This window comes from Ambystoma mexicanum, chromosome 2p (genome assembly GCF_040938575.1).
Source record: "Ambystoma mexicanum isolate Mex_15411 chromosome 2p, UKY_AmexF1_1, whole genome shotgun sequence".
Lineage (NCBI taxonomy): Eukaryota > Metazoa > Chordata > Amphibia > Caudata > Ambystomatidae > Ambystoma > Ambystoma mexicanum.
In genome coordinates this window covers 1207388055-1207410917 of record NC_090923.1, presented here as the reverse complement: position 1 = coordinate 1207410917, position 22863 = coordinate 1207388055, and the positions used below count along the sequence as shown (strand labels likewise).

Below are 22863 nucleotides of genomic sequence, written 5' to 3'. Positions count from 1 at the left end.
CCAGTGGATGAGCCCCTGGGCCCAGTGGGATAAGCGACCTTAAAAAGGATTGGTTATGTTTAAGCAAGTGTCCTTGATCCACCCAAATTCTAAAGAGTGGTGTTAGGGAGAATTCTCAGAAATGTGCTAATTCCTCTCTACCTTAGAGACTCCCAGCTCTTTTGCTGGACTCTAGGACTTTTTCATTTTTACCTGGAGAGAGTGAGACCCTTTTTCCCCCACTCTCTCATGTATTTTAATGTGATTTTTACTCTGTGCTTCTTTTGGTTTTTGGAGTCTGACACACTCCATAGGCATCTTTTTACATTGTAGCACACAGCACCTTCAGTGTAGTGCAACAGGGAGGTCTCTCAGATTTCCCCAAAGGTTTACATACCTTTCTCTTGGATAACTACTGTTTCCAAGAGCAGTAAAGTGAAATTGACTTTACTTTACAACTGTATCTTTTCAAGACCCAGCACACACTATCTTACAATAGGGTGCTGGAGGGGTTACAGAGTATCCCCTTTGTCTAGCATCTCATGTAGCATTTCTATGTTACCCTTTCCTCGATGAATGGCTGGTGAAAGTGGTTTACTTTTTACTACCATGGTGTGGTTTTACCTCGGGTTGTGTTCGCAGCTACAGTAAAGCACCCTTGGGTGCCAATTTTGTCCAAATGGCCCTGGTATTCTTTTTTCGCCATTTCTTTGTGGAAAGGTCCTTCTTGAGATTTACTCTGCGTGCCAAACCAGGTTTGGTCCCTTTGTTTGTTTTGTCTTGGGCGGGATTCACGAGTGAAGCCCGCCTCTGGCTCCAGGGTGTCTGGTGGGGGCAGGAAGTGAGGGAGGTGTCCCTGTGCTTAGTCTCCTAGGAGACAGGAATGCACTCCTAGTTGATTGGCCGGCTGGCTGTCCGACAAGGACAGCCACCCTGCTGGGTGATTGACAGCCAGGCTGGAATGAATGGGAGAAACTTGCTTAAAAAGGTGAGCCTTTTTGGCTTGGAAGGCAGAGTCGACCACTGGACGAAGGAATCCGAGGGGAACTTGAAGAGGACACCTGCTGCAACTCCTGAAACCCTCCTGCTGTGCTAAAACTCCACTTTCATATCGACAAAGAAGCCCCTGCAAGGACGACTTTTCCCTTTGAATTGGTGGGACCGATCAACTCCAAAGTAAGCCACCTGGACATCTATCTTGAAACGGATTGAAATTCCACAGAGTTGCTGCTGGATCCCAAACACCAGGGAGAGAAACACCAGTTTGTGTGTGTTGCTTTTAAGCTGGCCAAAGAGACGCCAGCAAGACCCTCCGGACTCCTAGGAAGCAGGATTGACCGAGCCTGAGCCACCTCAAAAGAGTGCTGGATCCCAGATTCAAGGAAAGCCAGTCTCGACATCCAGGAACCCCGGTGGTGCCGTTTGCGGTAGACGCGAGGAGCTGAAACACTGAATTGCCACTTGTTTGAAGATAGCCATTTCCTGTCGGTAACCGCCCCATTGCAGTGCAGGAGTCCCCAGAAGTCCTCCCTCGTGTTCCCACGACTGAGGCCCAGGAACACCAGGATCTGCAGAGCTGCACAGGAACAGAAGTCATCTGCTGCTTTTCTTCTAACTAAAAGGTACTGTAACTAACGGCTTGTGGCCCTATATTGATGATTCTTCTTCACTAAAGACTTCTAAAACATTGCACAAAGACTGTTCTACTTACCTGCAAGAAGTGCTTCAGCTACATAGACTTTTGACTTTGGCTTAGCCTGTTTCCACTGAAAGACTCTTCTCTCCTCCGATTCTGGGGGAGGGCTGAAAAGTATTTGCCTGTTTAAGAATATTTGTGATCTCTTGTTTGTTCAATAACCTTGACTTTAAACACATCTCTGTGCTATTTCTAAATGCTAACAGTAACCTATCAATGTCCACAGGGTCCTACATATTGATGTCACCTGAGGGTGTAGGAACTGTCTGTGTGGCATCCCAAATGGATGCTTGCTGATTTAGGAACTAGGAGTGTGTAATTTGAAGGCATTTGTGTGTTGCTATAATATTGCTCCCTTCTAAAGAAGGCTTATATAAATGACTGGTAAATAAATAATTCATTGTTTTATCAAGAAACCTTGCGTTTAAGTGTTTGTTTGAATACTTATTATTGTGAATCTTTGTGTAAACATTCTACTGCTCACATTGACCCCTCTTGAGATACGCCTGGCTCCTCTACCTCGCTACCAACCTGTGTAGTTCAGACTTATACCAAAGGTTGGGTCTTATTGCCAGGAGGACGAGATTGTTGTAGTGCCCCTTAGGAGCACTACCTCAAATCTGCACCTAACAAGCGGCAACCCCTGTACCATGTTTATCAGTATGTAGAGCCCCTCATCTTTACCAGATTGGAAAAAGGGGTATGGGTTTGGAATGCCCAGACCTTCCCTACAAGAGAGGGCTCTTATGGTCAAGGTATGGAAAGGACCCCAGTAAAAGCAGTACATAAAGCATGGTTTGGATGTCAGGATGAACACCTAGACACAGAGAGGTCGCTTGTAAAAATCCTTAACTTAACAGAAATGGCTAGGTTGGAAGGTTCCATAGGAGACCTAGAGATACTCAGTGGTTAGGACCATCTGACAACATACCTCTTAGGAACAGCTAATTTTTCCCTCAGCAAGGAGACTAGAAAAGGCATTATCTTGAAAATTAGCCAAAAAGTCAGCAACCTGGTTGAGAATTAACCTTTTAATATTAAGAGGCTCTTATTTGGGGAGGAGTATGTTGGAGAGGTGAAGTGGTATCTTACTACCCCCCCGCCCCCGGACAGGACCAAGATTACAGTTAGAAAGATTGTTTTACTCTATGAGGTTTGTAACGGCTGTTCGAAGTATGGGCCATTTGTCCAGTCAGGGGCAGAGATCAACAAGAGCTGGATCTCCAAGCAGGGAATTTCAACCGGCAATACCAGAACAACCAGTTTTCTATCCGCAAAAAGGGTATATTACCAAGGAAAGCTTAATCAGCATGAGGCCTAACAACAGTTGCTTCAATGGTATGTTCCAATCAGATCTATGTGATTTTACCCAATAGAAAACAGTGAATGACAATAACAGTGAATAGATGTCAGGAATGGAGTTCCTGACACTAGCCTAGGACCCGGACTCAACTCTCCACACAACAGGTTGCTACCGGGGTGCTTATGGCAGCCCCGTTGGGCCAGGAGATATGGTCCAGACTAAGGTGATACATGCATCCGTTCCAAAGCTTGACTCTCTTCCAAGATGGCTGCCATAGTTGACGGTGGACAGTCTCCATCCCAGAGTGCTGACGTGAGTCGGGAAACAATTTCTTCCCGTTCCAGCCGTAATCGTGCGTCTTGCAAAACACCAGCTACATTCGGATTGCCATGGAGTGTGTTCGTTCCAGGAACCAGAAACAGATGATCAGGTCATTAGTCTTGACCATTTTCTGTTATGTACTTTTACATCCACGTCTCTGGAAACCGCAACCAGTGACAAACTGCTTACAGTGTTTGGTTGCCTCGCGCTCTGTCACACACTTTGTGGTGCCTGCGAGGATCACAGCATTACAGCAGCAGGAAGGAAATGCTGCATACCGCCCCGTAACCTTCCAACAGAGAACACTTGGTCGGTTCCAATTAACCGACTTACCTCAACGTCCTGAACAGTTCCTGAAGCACTACCAACACAAAATTTATCCCGCGTGATGACCAATGGATGTATATCCTTATCCGGGAACATGCAGATAAACCCCAAGGATGTCTGTAATCTTCACAGGCTGACAAACCCTATCAGGTATATCATTTAAAGGGGATTATGTTAGAAGGAGAGAGACAAAGACCCTCATTAACTTTTCCTTTTGTTCCCCCCTATGTGCAGATCTTTTGGAACAAGAAACCCTGAATTCCTCCTAAGAGGGGCCCAAGAAGTATTCCGTACTTACAGGTGGGCCTGGGGAGAGTTAGCTTTGCATATCACTTCCAGAGCCTTCTGCGCCTTAGATTCTGCATGGGTGTGCAAGCTGCATGGTTCCCGAGTGCCAGATGAGTCACAGATCCCAAAAATAGAAAACATAGAAAAAAAATATCAAATGTTTTGTTTTCTATTTGGAAGCACCCCCCCCCCAGCCCCATGATTCCCTATGCTTTTAACCACATCCCAAACCCCTCCTCACCCCTTTTACCCCTGTACCCTACCACCTATATATATTTTTTTACATTTAGGATTTTTTTTCTCCGTTTTCTATTCGCTGTTATTGTATTCTTTGTAATTGTTTTCACTATTTTAACTGGATACTGTGCCAATCCACCTTTCTATTTAAAATTAGATTTGGGGGCCTAGGAGGGGACTTCCAAAGAATGGTCAAGGCAAACTACCACGCCCTGGTCACGGCCAACTATCACGCCCTGGTCACACGCCTCTCTGTGAATGGTTCAATGTCTCGCCCCATCAGCTTGGGAAGGAGGACAAAGCAGGGTTGCCCACTCTCTACTTTTCTTTACGCAATTTTCCTGGAGCCATTATTCCAGCCAATCAGACCAGATACAGGAAATTTCCTTTGTGGGCACCGAACACAAAGTTGCGACTTTTGCAGACGACATGCTTCTACCACTAACTAGGTCAAGGAGTTCACTACAAGCATGCATGTCTTTGCTAGGGGAGTTTGGGGTCGCATCAGGCCTGGGGATCAATTTTAGCAATTCAGAATTGTTGAATCTCACGGTGGGGAAAGAGGAAATTGAACGCCTGAAAGAAGTAACACCTTTCGTGCACAATCATGGGAGGATTAAATACTTGGGAGTGAATATTATTGGTATGCAGCCAACTATCCGCCCATAGTGAAGGTGATAACGAGAGCCCTCCAGAAGTGCAAGAGCCTTAAGATCGCCTGGGTGGGGAGAATAGCGACAGTAAAAATGGTAGTGCTTCCCTGCCTTCTATACCTTTTCTAGGCGATTCTGGTGGCGGTACTGACAGCCCTGTTCAAGAACTGCGGAAAATGATAAGTGAGTTTGTTTGGGAAGGGAAGAGGGCAAGAGTCAGTAGGCAGATCCTGATGGCCCCAAGGAAGGGGGGGGGGGGGGCCTGTCCCGCCCCAATCTTCAACAATACTATGAGGCAACGCAATTCCTGGTGCTGAGGGAATGGCTGGCGGGGAAAGGGGACAAGCAATGGGCAGCGGACAGAGCACTGACGCAGCACGACCTAAGGGAGGTACGATTGCTGCCGAAGCAGCACATGTACAAGAGTACGATCACCAAACTAGTGGCGGACTTCTGGGACAAACTGGTGGGGAAAAACGCAATCACAACGTTACCCTTCTCCATCTTTAACAATGGAGACTTTACCCCAGGGAAGGAAAGGGGGGCATTTGGGCAATGGAGGGAGGGGGGTTGCAGAGTAATCCGGTATAGGTTCCAGGGCATAGGGTGGGTTAGCTCATTTGAAAAATTCCTTGAGACACATGACCACTCAAGGGGATTGATATCTGATTTATACGAAATCCTTCACCACACTACCCCCAGACCAGCATGGAATTATATGAGCCAGTGGGAACAGATGCTGGGGCGAGAGATTGGGCAGGGAAGACTGGGAAAAACTGTGGAGGAGAATCCCCAAACTGGCCAAAGCTTCCCAACTACAGGCAACATGGTATAAGATCCTATATGGGTAGCACTACACTCCCGCCCGCCTAAAAACGCATATACCTGGAATCCTTGGGGGCTTGCTGGAGGAGTTGTGGACAGGCGGGCATGACGGCCCACATATGGTGGAAATGCCCGAGAATAGCCCCATTCTGGGAGGAGGTATCTCAGGCGCACACTCGGGCCTTTGGATAAAATGACAATAGATCCCTGGAGTACATTTTGTTGGGATTGCCAGGTGATAAGGGGGTAAGCGAACCTAGGAGCAGGGAAAAGGCAAGAGTTTCCTCACCTTGTCTGCAATGACTCTCATAATTCAGAATTGCAAAGGGCCAACTGTTCCTACGATACAGGACTAGATGCAGAAAGTATGGGAGTTGGTCGCCCTTGAGTGGGCATCATACGCAATGGACGACAATTTGCAGCATTTTGCGGGGGAAATGGGGAGAAACATTGACACCCTTGAAAGACAGGGCGCAATGGTGCCCACAATGCCTAAAGCTACTGGATCTTCGCTGAGTACAGGGCCTGTACGGTCTCTCGGAGGAAGAGCGAGACAAGGTGGTTCTCCAGGGAAGGGCTGGGGGGGGGAGGTATTTTCATTGTTGTAAAACCAATAAAAAAAATTGTTTTAAAAATTTGATTTGGAGATTGAATTTTGCACTTCATGCACAATTGGCATCATATTACGCCAGAGCATTACTGTCTGCAAAACGTACTGTTATCGTGCAGAATTTGTCCGTACTACCTTCCATCTGAAACAACCAAGAAGGATTTAGTTCTTGAGATTAGATATCCACCTAATTATACAGACGGTTTGGAATTCGCTGTTCAGTGGTGCTATGGAATACTCTCCCTCCTTTGACAGGGGAGTTTCTAAGTCGTATATTATGGGTGTAAAAGGACAAGGAATTCCTTTCCCGCTGTTCAGCGGTGCTATGGAATACTCTCCCTCCTTTGACAGGGGAGTTTCCAAGTCGTATATTATGGGTGTAAAAGGACAAGGAATTCCTTTCCCGCTGTTCAGTGGTGCTATGGAATACTCTCCCTCCTTTGACAGGGAGTTTCTAAGTCGTATATTATGGGTGAAAAATTACAAGGAATTCCTTTCCCACCTGGGCATCCAATTGAAGGATCTGAATCATTTCATAGTCTACGACCATTTCAAGATGGACACCGTTGCTCTATTATGGGACATCGTAATCCCAGTGAATTGGATGGCATGTTCAGATCTCATGGACGCATAGTTTTCAGTCCCAACAGTCCTGCCACACAGGAAATTTCTCTGGGTCATGTTGCGAAAGAACTACTTTCAGTTCTTGTGCTTTCAACTTGGTCTCTATTCATCCCATTGTGGATTCACAAGGCTTCTTTGTCCGGTGGAAACGGCCTTCAGAAGTTCGGGTCCATGCCTAATGATATATTTGGAGTTGTTCTCATAAGGACATTCTCTCCGAAAGGAGGCTAAGCCATCTGCAGCCAGCCCCCGGTCTCCACAGGAATTTGGGTGTGAGGTAAATGGCAAAAAAAAAAAAAAAAAACAATATCAAACGTTTCTCCTAGTCAGAGATTGACGCTCTCAGCTTTCCAAACAGACTCCCGCCAATCTTCTTTATGGCTTTTGAAAACCAAGATTCAGGCCATAAAAAAGGAGCTGAGAAGGGTCCTGGTGTTACCAGTGACATCCTTCCATGATCCCACAAGGAAATAGAATGTTTTGCGTCTTCTATTCTGGAAATAATCCTGGGATCACTAACAGGGAATGCAGAGACTGAACATGAATCAGTTTCAGAAGAGGTGGACTCTGACATAAGTCAAAGAGTGAGCTATGCTTGTGGCTCGATTATATGCAAACCTGGAGCAACATTCGGGTTTAACCCAGATCTACCACAAGAATGTGATTTAAGTCTGGAAGTGTGGGTGAACCTCGACAGACTAGTGCAGGGATTTGTGGTCTCCTTGCGAGTTGACAGTGCAACTATTTAGAGCATCTTGCTGGTTCCTTTGCTGTGCACAGCATCTCAAACGATTACGGTTGATGTATTTCCTTTCTGCGCATGGACAATGTTTCAGCTATTCCATAGGTCCTTTGTCGAGGGTGTACACTATCTTGGACACTGTCTGAGATGGTGAAGAAAGGTTAGGAATATTTCCTTCTATGTGAGTTTGGGCAGAGTTTCTTCTAGCCCCCCACCCCAACTCAGTAAACATGAGACTCACGGACTACATCGACTTGCAGTCGTCCACTCAAATTTTCCAGACACACTATTTCCATTGGGGGCCCATTACTCTGGATCTGTATGGCTGCAGGCTGATCAGCCGCCAAGATATTGTAGATGGAAGCAAAACCTGCATGCCGTCGCTACAAAAAGATTTTCAGACCTAAGAGTAAGGGTTGCTTTATGCTTTTCCTCCTTTTTTCCTCATTCTAAGAGTCCACTTTCAGGCCCACAAGCAAATGTGTTAGTAATAATACTTTAAGCGACTATGTTTTAGTCCTCCTAAATGTAGTATGCCAGAGCACTGGAAGAGTTTACATAGCCCAGTGGTCCTCCTGCAAATTCCAGATCTACAGACAGGACAGAATCAAAGGCTTGGCCCTCCTCTTATCGTTTCAGGAACTCTTTCTCGCTTGTCCTGGAGAATGTCGGGGTGCAATGTCCCCTGAAGGAATTTTGGAAGTAGCTACTGAACTCTAGTAATAATCATGGGTACTAGGATCCCTTTACATCAGATGTAGTGGTAGTAATCAATTTGTTGAATTATTGAGACCTTTTGCATTCATACTGTACCATGAATGTCTCTAGGTCTCCTTTTTCAGCCCAATATCTTAAGGTGGATGGTCAACTTTTTGGTATGCAGGCCTGGGTATAACATTTACAATGTGGGAGTGAGGAAGGGTAGGGTAAATTCAAATACTATGATATGTGTCTTTTATGACGCGCATGTAGCCAAGTGTTTCTAGGCACGACAAGGGAGGGAAGACAGGGGAGGACAAGACAAACAATCTTACTAGGACTTCTGTCATTCAGATTGTGCAAGTGCGATAACACAATGTTCTGGGGGAAGAGGGAGGGGGAGTACCAAGGAGGGGGAAGGGAGAAGTGCAATCAGGGCAGCATTGCTCTGAGTAAGTGTAGCCAAAGGCGGCGCAGCTCTGGGTGCGCAAGGAGGCAAGGACCCGTAGGGATTACAGTTACAGCCCCAGAAGTGCGCTGTCAGCCTGGAGGAGATGCGGGGGAGACTGATCACCGAGGAGCCTGGTACCCACCCAGTGAGACTGAGGGTTGCCAAGCAACCAGTCGACACCACAGACAAGTAGGTCAGCAGGGGAGGGAGAGAGAGAAAGCAGAGGAGAAAAGGAAGGTCTTGAGCTGCGGAACTTCAAGTGGTCCGGCTCAAGTTTGAGAGGCAGGGAGGCCATTCCAGAGGGAGGCACCTGCAGAGGAGAGAGATCTACTCCCCACCATCTCCCTGGAGAAGTGTCTGACCCGAGAGAGTTGGAAGTTGCCAAGCGAAGGGCTCGAGAAGGAAGGTATTTTGGAAGAGAGAGTTGGATGTAGTGCGGGCCCTGGCCCCAGAAAGCCTTGTGGACGATGCAGAGGGTCTTGAACTTGATACTTGCATTCCACCGGGTGCCAGTGGATAGATTTCAGTACTGGAGAGGTACAGTCCCTGAGCTTCAGGCCAAGGAGAAGTCTTGCAATCCTTGCCACCCTGCAATCCTGTTCTGGATTAGTTGCAGACGGTGGAGAGTCGAGGAAGGCAGATTGAGAAAGAGGCTGCTGTAGTAGTCCAGCCTAGAGAGAACCAGAGCTCTGGAGACAGCGAGCTTCTGGGGAAAAGTGAGAAAATGAAGAATGCCTCTGAGGGGGTGCAGCTGGAAGGGGGTCTTCTTGGCAAGGTCCGTGATGTGAGGAGAGAAGGAGAGAGAGTGTGGAGTCGAAGATGACACCAAGGTTTTTTGCCTCACAGGAAGGCAAAGGAAGAGGGCCCAAGGAGGGCAGCCAAAGTGAGAGGGAAAGCGGGAGCAGGGGTCCCAATGAGAAAGATCTCCATCTTACTGGCATTAAGGCAGAGATCATTGGAGGCGCACCAATCCTGAATCACAGATAGACAGTCAGGAATGGGGGAGAGAGGAGAAGAGGCTGAGGGGAGCCTGAAAGAGAGCCGGGTGTCATCTGCATAACACTGAAAGTTAGAGGAGAATGTAGAGCTCAGGTAGGCTTAAGGGGCCAAGTAGATATTGAAGAGCCAGGGTGAGAGGATAGAGCCCGGGGGAACACCACATGTGGAGAGAGATGTGGTGGAGAGAAAGGACCCAAGTTGGAACTGGGAGGGTCGGTTCAGTAGGAAGGAGGTCAATTACTCCAGGACCTGATCTGTGATGCTCAGGATCTCACGGAGTCGATAGATCAGGATGACGTGATTGACTGTGTCAAAATCAGAGGAACGGTCAAGGAGAATGAGGACAGAAGGCTGGAGTCAAGATTTGAGAGCAGATCTTCACGGGCGTTCAGGAGAGCAGTGGAGAGTAAGCTGGGAGATGGCCAGCTTTTCCAGGAGTTTGCCAGGAAAGGAGCGATAGAGATCGGGCGATAGTTTTCTAGACAGCCAGGATCGGCACAAGGCTTTTTTAGGATGAGGTGCACAAGCCAGTGCTTGAGGAGAGAGGGGAAAGATCCAGTGGTGAAAGAGTGATTGCAGAAATCAGCCAAGGGTGGAGCGAGTGTGTCATTGTGGTCCTTGGTGGTTCTGGAGGAGCAGGGGGGCACCTGTTTGGATGACACTTTCATAGATCAGATTTGTCTAGAAACATCGTCGGGTGCTGTCAGAGAGAAAGACGAGAAAGGAGGAGGAGAGGGAGCGGTGTCCAGAGGAGGGCCGTGAGAGAGAGGAAGAGGAGAGCGAGAACAGGATATCCTGAGTTTCAGTGGTGAAGTGAGAAGCCAGAGCCATACAGATGGCCTGGGAGGGGACAAGAGAGCTGGAGAATGCAGAAGGATTGGCCAGCTCCTTGCAGATTATAAAGACTTTGGCTGTGTTGTTAAAGAACGCAGAGACGCGGACTTGGATGTGGACTCTCTTCTTGGACTGGACAGAGAGTCTGTATTGACTTTGGAGCAGGCGGCAGGCCAGTTTGTCAGAGGATGCGACCGAAGCCCTCCACTTCCTCTCAGCCACCCTGCACTCGTGTTTCAGGACGGCAAGGTTGGAGTCATACCAAGAGTTGCACTTGGAGGTAGGCTTAAGACAGATTCTCATGACAGGGGCAACGGTGTCCAGCGTGTTGGAGATAGAAAGATGCAGGTTAGAGAAGGCAGTATAAGAGTGTGAGTCAGTCGCAGGAGAAGGAAGAGCAGAGACAGTAGAGGTAAAGGCATCCACTGACACACTTCATGGACCAAATGACTGAGAAGGTAGGTGGCAGTGCTGGGCTTTGCCTGAGGGACAGAGTGTTTCAGGTGAGAGGAAGGTGAGAGGAAAGCAGAACGTGGTCAGTCCAAGAGAGAGGATTGGTAAGAGGGTTAGAGAGGGGGGATGTCTGAGGAGATGAGAACATCTAAGGAGTGTCCAGCAGAGCGTGTTGGACCAGAGAGTAGAATGGAAAGAGAGTGTCGCAGAAATTGCAGAAGAGCCCAGAGGAGGGATTAGAAGCATCCATGTGGATGTTGAGATCTCCGAGGAGGAGAAGTTGAGAGGTAGAGGCAAAGACAGAAGAGGAGAGGTCAACCCATTCTGAGAGGAAGAGGGCAACATGGCCAGGTGGCCTGTAGATGATGGCTACAGCCAGGGAGAGGCCAGGAAAGATAGAGAGCCTGCAGACCAGGCATTCAAAAGGAGGAGTAGGCCTGCATGGGAATGACAGAAGCAGGGACCCACTCAGAGAAGAGCAGAACTACTCCACCTCTGGGTCGGTTGGTTCTGGGCTCAGAGAGGATCTTGTAGCCGTCAGGGAGGAGAGTGTGGCCGTGAACCATGTCTCGTGAGAGCGAGGACATCCAGGTCAAGTTCTTCGAGGGACGTGGCAGATGTCAGGAGTGTTTGACAGCAGAGCAAGAGTTGAGAGTAGCGAAGTGGAGCATGTTGCCACATTTGAAAGACTTTCGGGGTGGCCTCCACAACCTTCATACTTGGTCTTGTGATTGTGGGATGTTAATTTAGTCTCATTTCTTTTTCATGGTTGGGCAGATAGGTTGAAAGAGGTTACAATAGTACATTGTAACTGGTCACCCTGGGACATCTTTTTTCCCTTAGTAGGTTATCGAATACAAGAGCCTTGGAAGAGAGCAGGCACTCTTTCACACTGGCATACATGTTTCTATTTCCCCCAAGAGCGACATCAAATTCCAGGTATGTAAAATATCCTACTTTACTATAGATTTTCCGCTGTTTTGTGCAGTTTGTTGACCCCAAAGCTCAGGATGATGCACCACAGACCTGACAGATTACGCTACACTGCTTTTTGTTTCCTTTGGATGCCCTTTTCATCTAGTTTCTTCTTTGACTCCGGCCAGATGTATTTCTCAGGTAATTTCTCCAGAAGACAGACACTTTGATATTTGGGGCTCATTCTGCTAAGAGAGCTTAGGTTTCTAGTGTATTTTTTGTTTAGAGTATATATCTTCAGGTCAGCAGACAGGTCAAATGAGGCATCTTGTAAAGCCGTCTACTGTAATACAATTGCCCATGCTTCAGCCACGGTATTTGTATTTATTGGTTTATAAAGCGCTTTACACCAAAGCGCTGTACAAGTGAACAACTTAATACATAAAACAAACGTAAACAATATAACAGTCGAAGCAAAGTTACAATATTAATCAGTCAATAAAACAGCAAGAAGAGCAATTAACTGAAGGGAATAGGGAAAGTAGTGGAGTGGGACTGGGTAGGGAGGGGACGGGTGAAGGGGTAGTAGGAGGGGAAGGGAGAGAGTGGGGAGGTGGGGGAGGGAAATAGTCAAGGAAGCCTTTGCGCCCTACCTTAAAATGATCATTTGATTAGTAGAACAACAGAAACCTTAGATGTTGTTAAGGAATTGGAAAAAAGTACAATCCGATGTCTTGTTTATTTAAGGATTGTGGCGGGTGAGAAGTAGTACGCTGACCCTGATAAGCCAGATCACTGTTGTTTTTATTAAAGAAAAGGAAAAATGCCTACCTCTCCCTATGCAATAAGGCATCCCTACCAAACAAAAACAAACTAAGGTGCTCGTCAGTGAATGACTGTCCACTGTCCAAAACTAAAAGTAAATGACCCTACCACTATGATAACAAATAAAGAGAGAAGAATGACTTCCTTCTCCTGTACTTTGTCTTTCACCGACTTCTATTCAACAGCTCATTCTCAGATAGTCTCGGTTGACTGCTTTGATCAGCTCACACAATTCGTTCAATACGTTGCTGGGCTTTTGCTTGTTTCCTCTTAGGATAGTGTTCTCTGCTACTTTACTACTCCCCTCTTGGTTCTCGCTAGAGAGAGTTGTTCTCCTCTCTTCCCAGGGTAAAGTTATCCAACAATTCTAAATCTCTTATTTTGTATTCTCTTCTTTCTTTATATAGTTCACAATATTTGATTCCCTTTTGATATCAGACTTTGGACATATATTCTGATGCAGCCTTATCCTCATGCTTTTCACCTATAGCTTTACTCTCTTCTTTGATTATACTTTCTTGGTCCTGACTGATGAGAGTATAAGCACTCCAATGATTGTCCTTATTTACTTTTTGAGATTTCAATATTACACTTCTTTTACTTCGAGTGGGACGAGTATGATTGGTCCCATAACAATTCTCATTCTCTTGTTTGTGTTTCAATATTACAGTCTCTTAATGCTGACTGGGACAAGTACATTTAATACCATAATAATGCTCCGCCCCCCTCACACGTCTCCCGTTTTACCCATTTCCTGTTATTAGGGATACATTCACCAGGACTTCTACCCGCTCAGGGTCACCTCTCTTCCACACAAGGGGCCGCTGTTGTTCTTTCAATGCTTCTTCCTTTGTGCGGTCATCCAGGATGGGCGTTCAGCATTTCCATTATTGTTAGGTTCTGTGTCTTCAGTCGCAGAGTGGTCTCTGCGTTGTTTCTGGGCCACCCGGTCCACCACAAGCTTTTTGTGGTCACACCATCACTTTCCTTCTCTTTCTCTCTCCGATCATCAAGACCCCACGCCCGAATGTACTTCTCTTGTTCGCCTCTTAGTAAAACGCAGCACATTTACTTCTATTCCTCTGTCTTCTCTTGTCAGAGGGTGCAGCACGTCCGACTTCGCGTCTGTATCAGCTTCCTGACTAGTTTGAAACTCACCGTTTTTCTCTCATCTCCAACCTCCTCCCTTCTCAAGTGTGACGTAGTTGAGGGTCGTCCATGGCATACGTCAGAGTCCCTCTCCGTCAGATGACTTCTCTCCTCCTCCTCCACACATCATCCTCCTGCTCCTCCTCCTCGTCAACCCAGTTAAATGGGATGTTTCATTTACAGAAACATTTACCAGTTTCTATTCGACAATAACACTTACTGGCTTATTCTTCATACAAGTCTTCATAATATATGTTCAAAGAGGTATTGTTGGGATGTTTTCTAGGGCATTCCTCACAGGAATGGGAGTCCTTGTCCCCAAAGAGGGGGGCGGGGGGAGTCTCTCCCAGTGAGGTGCCACTTGCCTCTACCCATAGGGAGGGTATTGCTGAGCAGGCTCACCTCCCTAGCCTCATGGGGGGGGGGTCTCCTCCTTGGGGAGAATGGTCAAATTCCTGCAATTCGTCCCAGGACCCATCCTAAAGAAACTTTAATTTCTTCTTGATTTCAGCCTTGAGTGGTAGTGGTGGCACCACTTACTGATGCTGAGACCTTGGTGATTGTGGATCTGTTGAGCGATGTACCTTGTATGACAGTTTGTTAGTCAACCAGGAGTAAGAACAGAGGAAGCTAAATAATAAGGGCCAGTGACTTCCCACTCATATCAGACATTAAGCATTATGGGATTTGTAGTCCAAGCTTCCAAAATATTGTTTTACTTGCTGCTGTGAAAAATAAAGAAAACGGTGTTGCATTGTACTCACTTCTATGCATGCCTTAATAAAATCTTTTTATCTACTAACAATTTTATCCCCAGGTTATTTTCAACACTCAGCCACAATCTCCTCAGGAACTAGCCTTTGTTATTGCAATTACAGTAGGATGTTTTGACCAAATCTTCAGGTTCCCCTACCTGAGGGAGTAATATGTAAAAGGTGGAGTGTAATCCCCAAATAATAAAAAGGCAGTCCTTAAAAGCACGAGCCTTTAGGGAACCAATGCAGTATCAGACAGGTAAAGTGTGATCTTATCAAACAACCAAAAATATAAGAATACAAAATTGGGCACAGATGGAAAATAAAGTACACTGAGAAAACGCAGCCAAAAAAAACTGTTCAGTATTAATGCATTACAAACTGAAAACAGAGCACATTTTTCAGTGTTCGCCAACCAGCAGAAACCATTCTAATGAGACAAGCACAAGAAATACAGGGGAATGCAGCACCAGCAGAAAGTGCATGCATGGTTGCATTGAGATACAATTTTGGAGGTTGTGCTGTGTACTGTGAGGTTTCTGGTCATTGCTGCTATCTGGAAGTGTTCCTAATGAATCCGAAGTAACCAGTGGAAGGAGTATCTCTGAGAATATTCCATCACACTTTCTGTGCCAAACATGACTTTTATATCCCTCTCATTTAGTCTCAATCCTCCAAACGAGGCGCCTCCAAAAATCTCTCAACTCAATTCTCTCACCTGTTAAACCAACTCCATCTCCCTGCATCTCCTCTACTCTTTCAGCAAATGATCTTGCTCTCTACTTTGCATCTAAGATTCCTACCATTCACAATACCCTCGCTAATTTCCTTCTAGCCCCTTCTCCTGCTCACTTTTCTCCACCACTCTTATCATCATAATCTCTCACTACTACCTTTGCCCCTACCAACCCTGATGAGTTTATTGCTCTAATCCTCAAGGCTAACCCTTCCTGTGCCCCCACTGGCCCTCTGTCCCCGCACATTGTGAAGAACATTGCTCCTGGTGTTGTTCCACATCTTACTTCCCTCTTCAACGCCTCTCTTGAAAATGTCACTTTTCCCCTCATCGTATAACACAGCCACTGGCATTCCTCTCTTCATAAAATATAGTCTAGATCCTAACTGGCCCGGCTACTTTCACCCCAGCTCTCTTTTACTACACTATTCCAAAATCCTACAGCAAGAAGTATTCAATCGACTCACTGAGTTCCTTGATGCACACAACTTCCGGGATCCTCTTCAATCTTGTTTCCGTCCTCTGCATTATACCGAGAGAGCTCTCTTCAATGTCAGCAACTTCATCTCTTCCGCTCAGCATGCAAACCTTTCATGTACTCATTCTTCTAGACCTCTCTGCAGCTTTCAATACTATTGACCATTCTGACCTTCTCTCCACATTATCTCTCCTTCACATCAGATATAAGGCCCTTGTTTGATTTGCTTCATACCTTGCCCCAAGACTTTCAGGTGTCCTGGAATAGCCTTACCACCCCACTCACCTCCTTACTGTTGGAGTTCCCAAAGGGTCTGTCCTTGGTTCACTTCTCTTCACTCGCTTTACTTCAGCTCTTGGCGCCCTGATCTCCTCTTACGGCTTCTCCTATCAACTCTTTTCTGACGACACTCAGATATTCTTCTCCATTCACACCTTATCCGACGAGCTGCTGTCAAAAAACATAAAGCTGTCTCTTGGCCATCTAATATTGGATGGCGTCTCACTTGCTCATGCTCAACTCCACTAAGACTGAAGCGCTCAACTTCCCAGCCAAACAAGCTACCTCTTCCTCTTATTCTCTTCTCTCCCGACTACCTTCCTTCCACCCTTACTCCGCTTGTGCTCGTAACCTTTGTGTCATCTTCGACCAATCACACAACTTCTCGCTCTTCATCTCCAAATCTGTCACTGCAGCCAGACTGAACCTTCTCAATATCGGAAAAATGAGTCATATTCTTTCCTTCAATACTGCTAAACAGCTAATCTCCTCCTTAGTCCTTTATAGATCACACTACTGTATCTCCAGACAAAGTCCTCAACTTCGCGGTCTACACACTTTTCAACCTTTCTCGCATTACCTCCACATCTTCTGCACATTGCCAGATGAGCTTGCTATTTATGAAACAAAGGGCTAAGTATAAACTTCCTCTCGTCATCTTCAAAACTATCCTTGGACTCGCACCCCCAATCTATCTGCTCAGCTCACTCTCTACTCTCCTCCTCGCTTGTTAAGATCATCCTCAGCACACATCTTAATCCCTCAAAAACCGAGGTTCTATTCTTTCCTGCCACTACGTTTGACCCTACTCTTCCCCTTCTTTCCCTCCTTTTCTTCTTCTGCTAAAAGGACCCATGTCCTCTGTTATTAATAGTCATTTATATACGTGCTTTTGTGCCAAAAATGCATTGTTTTTCCTGTGATTTTTATTAATAATAATATTAATAAAAATAGTTCAATATGGCTCTGTAGTATTGCAGGTTGTGAAGGGACTTTATACGATAGCTACCAGCTGACCTGTGATGTGTGGGTGTGAAACATATTAAAAGAGGTGAAATATGCAAGCACCAAATCATGACATATGTGAGCCACAAAGGCTCTCTATAAACCATAACAGCAGCGTCATTGTTTGAATTACAGCAGCACCGCAATTGTAAACTTTTATTGACCTTTTCAAGTCCTGCATCTGCAGGGCACATAGGTGGTCCTTTTGTAAAAAAGGCAAATTTCATGGAGGGGACTACAACATTATAACTTCTGTGGTGTTGGATTCACTGCATGCAATGTTTAACTTTTACAAAACAGGAGTTTAAAAGTGAAGATGAAAAATTGTAAAATTGTCCTTTACACTCTGCTTAGTAAAAAAAATGAAATCCTGCCTGCAAATTATATATATTTTTTGCAGACTGCATTTACAATGGATTCATATGGTATTCACCTTAAATAGAAACGGATTCCATAATAGTTTGTTTTGTGCCTGCATGAAAACTCCATGCAGGTGTAAGAACATGCGTTTCATAACAGTTAAACAACCACTCACTCATTCATTCTGTGTGGGCATGCACAATAACTGATAAATGAGGCTGGAATAGCCTCTCAATGTGAGAACTAAACAGCATTCCTCTTAACTTGCTGCTCTGCCAAATAATATTTGGGTTGCACATGCCAAATATTTCACATTTAAAACATCAAATCGGGATACTAGCTAAATAAATTATAAATGCTGTGAAATTAGCATCTGTACCTTCAGCAGCTTCACACGATAGTAGCATGGTGTCACAGAGCTCAACCTTTGCATTCCGTGATAAGGGGCCCTCAAACATAAAATGCCCTGGAATCAACATTTGGAGACAACGAAGTTATTGTCGTTTTTTTTATTATATACAAACTATTCTAAAATGAGAGTCACTTTATTGATAAAATTCCAGTGTTTGCTCCAAGCTGGGTGGCAAAGTGAAAGGTTGTATAGCTCTACTGCACATTGGCAGTAAGGGCTGTCGGTCACAAGGTAATATACCATAAGTTGAGCCCTGCAACAGGTAGAGAAGACATCAATACTCCTCCACCAGAGTATGATGCTATGGAAAGAATCATAATATGCAAGGCTTTGGGGAGGGCAAGCAAGGGGAGCAGTCACTCAGATGACCTAGGAAATACTTCACAAAAGCTGGCATCTACGAATTACTCGTCCATTGTTTGAGACTCACCCCATTTCACAGCATTTTCCGTCCCATAATAGACTTAACTGTTGCTGGACAGTTATGCAAGCTGACACTTTTTTTAAACCAAAAAAACAGGAATGGGAATTTAAGATTTTACCATCAAAGAAGGTTTGACTCAAGGGATCCGGAAAATCCTGTTCCATGGATGGCCTGGGCAAAGAAAACAAACAGATATTAACGGGCGATTTTGTTGAAGAAAACAGATGCGTTTCATTTTAGCCCCCACCATCCCATCATCACTTACCCAAAGCACAAGCCCCCCCAACCCCCTCAGGTCATGCCTTAGGTAAAATGCAAAACACGCTATAAAACGGAGCAGTCTCTCTCTGATGACGTGTGACATAGGAAGAAGCAATCCACACCGTAACGGCTGGGTTATGCCGAGAGAAAACCAACCAAAATCGTGCTTTCCTAATAACAAAAACATATCACATCATGAACAGCAGCATTGGGAAGCATAGCCCTTTGACCCCACCCCTACTTAACAGGAGGACCAAAACACCCACTGTAAACATTGAGGAGGTGGTGTAAATTCTGCAGTCGATAATACACCCACACGAAAATAAACGTCAACAAGAGACACGTTACCTGCCAAGCTATCTGATGTGTGGGGTTGTTTAATTCTATAAAGAGACAGCAGATATTTTGTATAGCAACGGAGGTCTAGAATTAATAAATTAAGGAATAACATTCCCCAGCTCAGGGACGCGTGAGACACTTGTGTTGTGGTACAGGCAGGAAGTGTGAGCCGTTCAGAGGGAGGAGCTTAGAAGCATCTCGGCAGGCCGGCTGGTTACGGAGTCTGTCGCTCAGTAGCATCAGCTGGTTGCCTTTTCCGCGGGGACGAGCTGTGGTGAACTGATTTCTCGATGTGGGGGCTGAGGGCTGCAATTAACGCCTGGGCAAGCTCCCGCCTCCTCACCCACCTTTGTAATGTTTCCGGGCAGTCTGCCACTTGAACGAGCAGAAAACGTTTCCTTCCTTCCTTCGTCGTTCAGCTTGTTAAGTTTTGCACCCACACAGGGAGACACGTGACTCGCATCACTGATAAATGATCTCATTCTTTCTTTTCTTTCCCCCTTTTTGTGACATTTCATGCGTGACATGGTGGGGGCGGACTGCGAGCTGCAGCCTAAGCCGTTTGTCCGATCAGGCAGACATTCTGCTTTCGCTATTGGTCCCTCTAGAGTAGACGAGGCGCCAACAGTGAACGAGTGTTCCACCAACTGTACTGCATCAATACAGACCTCCAACTGTCCCGAATACGTCGCGAATAGCCATGGGCGTAATTTTAGGGGGGGGGGGGGGGGGAGAGGGCATGGGTGTTTGACCCCCCCCAACTTTCATAGCACACCATTTTGTCCCCATTCATTTGGCTGGGGCACCTTTTCTTTAGATGTCATGCCCCCCCCCAACATTTTCATTAAAGTTACTCCACTGCGAATAGCTCCCCAGCCACTCCCGTTTTTACTTTATATTGTGGGACTTCTAGTTTGGCATTTATGGGCAGACAAGAACAAATATAAAGTTCCAGAAAGGCAAAACAAACATAGCCTCAGTTGAGCAAATCACACATGACAACTTGTGATCTCTACATCTGAGCTGCATGATATAGGCAGTCGCCCCCCCCAAATAGAAATTATGTTACCAAGTTCTCCTTGCAGCAGGGGGGGTTACACAGTGAAAGCGACAGCTGCCCCAGCATCTGCTATTTAGCAGCTTCTGATGTCATCTGTTGAATGTGCAACAATACCTTGCCTGCCAATCAGGTCATTCCAATAACCTGGGCACTTGTCCAATATTACACCATAAACATAATAGCATATCGCCATTTAATACTGCTGTACTCCTCCATGTGTCACAAAGCTGCTGGAGACGGTTGTTTCTTTGTGGCATAAAAGGCTGCAGGTTTATTATAACAAATCACATCACTCATCTACTTCAAAACGACATGATTGTCATCACAGTAAAAAACACTCTTTGGAGAATAGTTCTCCAGGTGCGGTGACCAGTCGACTGACTCATTTCTGTTTTGCTTCCCCCCCACGTTTCAAACCAACTCCACTTTAGGCCAAAGCTCCCCCAACCGCCCTTGTCCAAGACCCACCTGCCCAGGCAGGCGGTCCTCGGATGGAGGAGTGCCGTTTCTGCTGGGGGAAGATGAGCCCTCTAACATACATCAACCCCCCTCACTGCTAGGCCTCAGAGGGGGTGCTGATCCGGAGAGGAGCGAAAAGGCCTCCTGATTTTCCAAGCTCATATGCAGTCCCTACAGTGCCACTGCTCACTTACACACCGCCACGCCACCAATGGATCCACATCCATCTGTGACACCCCCCAATCCTCATAGCTCCAGTAGTTTTGTGCATTAGTTCCAGAAGAAAAGATCCATGCTGGCTTTTGATAGGTGCACCCATCCCTCTTGTAGTATTCAAGTGACTTCAGATTGATCAGGCCATGTCTGATCTGTGTGAACCCCCGGCCCCTGAAAAACCTGGTCATTAATCTGTTCAACTTTCTGCTAGACTTCTGTACTGCTGATTCAGAATCTGCTGCCCTCCATGTTTGTCTTGATATGATCTCTGACCACATGATCAATGAGTCTTCTAACCGGGCCCCCAATTCTTGCAGGGTGCCCACCATCTCTCACATCAGCACTCCTCTGTCGATACTTGTGAGATCGTTTCCACCTAAGTGTATATCAGTAAAATGTCAGGTTTGAGGTATCCTGGCAGTAGCTTTTGCACATGCTCTTCCAGCTGATCCCATCTCATCCCCGGAATGCCATGTCATTCAACCTTGAAATGACTTGCTGTCATCTGTTCCCCTTGCAGTGCCCTACTTGTTTCAGCCCTTGTCACAAACGAGTGACCAACCACCCATACTGTCTTTCTGCTCCTCCTAGCCGCTGTTTGGTGAGGAGAGATGGGGTATGGATTATTGTTACATTTTTTCTGACCATGAGTACCTTTTAAAACAGTTTGACCTCCAACCCACTATCCTTTTAATAGCTTCCGGTGTCATGCCAACCCCTGCAGCTGAGGTGGCTGCACCAATCCTGAAGGAGTGGGTTCCAAAGACCTCCTCTGTTGTCCCTATCCCTCTTAATGCCAGGTTCATGACGCTTGTAAACTGGAACCTTCACAGAGCAGACCCGTCAGTGCATAGGAAGACTGGTGATCCCGCACTTCCTGGGGGTCTTATGTTTAGATATGTTGCTAGGCAGGTAACAGGACAGCATGGGCTTCCCCTGATGCTTTGGAGAGTGATTAATCTACATCACATGCTCTGATCAGTTTTGGACCTTTTTAGGTGTAGCTGTGCCACCTCTTCTGACACTGTGACATCTTCTAACCTTAGAAAACCCATTCCCCCACCTTCTTTGTTGTCTGAAACCAGCTCGCTGATCTTGAAGGCCCCGAAGGTGGCCAGGGAAAAGGTTTCCCTGAACATGGCAGCCCCAAAAGTGTCTCTGCGTGTTCCTGAGAGTCTTCTGATTATATTTTCAAGTTTCAATATGTCTATAGGGCGCCTAGGGTCTTCCCTCCTCTCGGTTCGTTTGGCCCAGCCTTTCATGGCCATCCTGACATAATGCTCCTTGGTTGGGTCCTCCATCCGCCCTAATTTGTGATAGGGAGCTATTGCTGCCAGATGGGATGCCGTCCATGGTCTGGTCTTTTGTGATTGCCAAGCCTACCCAATGAAGGCGTGCACCGGAGCCCCTTCTTAGCAGACCCTAAGAAACCCTTAATTGAACTTAATATACCTCTCTCAGCATTCTTTATATCTCCTTTCCGTGGTGGGTGCAAGGGCAGTGCTAATGAGTGAGCTCAGATTTTCCCAATTATGTCCCACCAATGGCTCTTAAAAGGGGTCATCTTCTCGCTTGCATCTGGTTTTACCTACCAAAATCTCCCGAACTGTAAACAAGAGAGAGCGTCAGCTGCTATATTCCTCACCCATGGTATGTGTCCTGCCCATACTTCTGTGTTTCCCCTGAGCAGACTTGCTGACAATTCCCTGAGGAGTCGTAATACAATCCTATTGCTTGATGTTCCATGATTTATTATTTTATCTGTACTGCTAAATTATCTGACCACAGAATCACCCTTTTGTTTGCCAGCGAGGATGCCCATAGGTGAAAATCCACTATGATGGGAAACAGCTCTAGGAGTGTGATATCTCGCGTCACACACTCATGCCATTGAGGATGTCATGCCTGTGCACACCACTCCTTCCCTGTTATAGCTCCAAACCTGTGACATCCTAATGTGTCAGTGTAAATACAGTCACTGCTTGCCCATTGTTCCCTCCAAAACACTAACCCGTCCTGTCGACAAAAATGGTCCACATCTTCAGATCCTCTTTTACCTCAGAGCCCAGGCGTATGTATTGGGAAGCAATGATTTGGGAAGCTGTCAATGACTGCAGTTCTCTTTGTGTCACTTTACTCCTGCCCAACA

At 46.2% G+C, this 22863-nt stretch overlaps 1 protein-coding gene across 6 annotated transcripts in view; it reads right to left on the bottom strand.

Moving 5' to 3' along the window:
• LOC138567343 (uncharacterized) overlaps positions 1-19535 on the bottom strand; it is a 903513-nt gene extending 883978 nt beyond the window's left edge. For 2 of the 6 annotated variants that reach the window (XM_069645452.1, XM_069645450.1), the window contains exons 1-2: positions 18989-19229; positions 18498-18550 (exon numbers count right to left, since the gene is read on the bottom strand). Coding sequence is in view for 4 of the 6 variants with exons in the window: in XM_069645450.1 (XP_069501551.1) it covers positions 18498-18543 (46 nt within the window). In the remaining 2 variants the exon portion in view is untranslated. Of the gene's footprint in view, positions 1-17922; positions 18010-18497; positions 18551-18988; positions 19231-19326 lie in introns of those variants that run through there. The other 4 variants (XM_069645448.1, XM_069645447.1, XM_069645451.1 and 1 more) reach the window with 4 other exon arrangements.
• Between the last annotated feature and the right edge of the window lie 3328 nt (positions 19536-22863).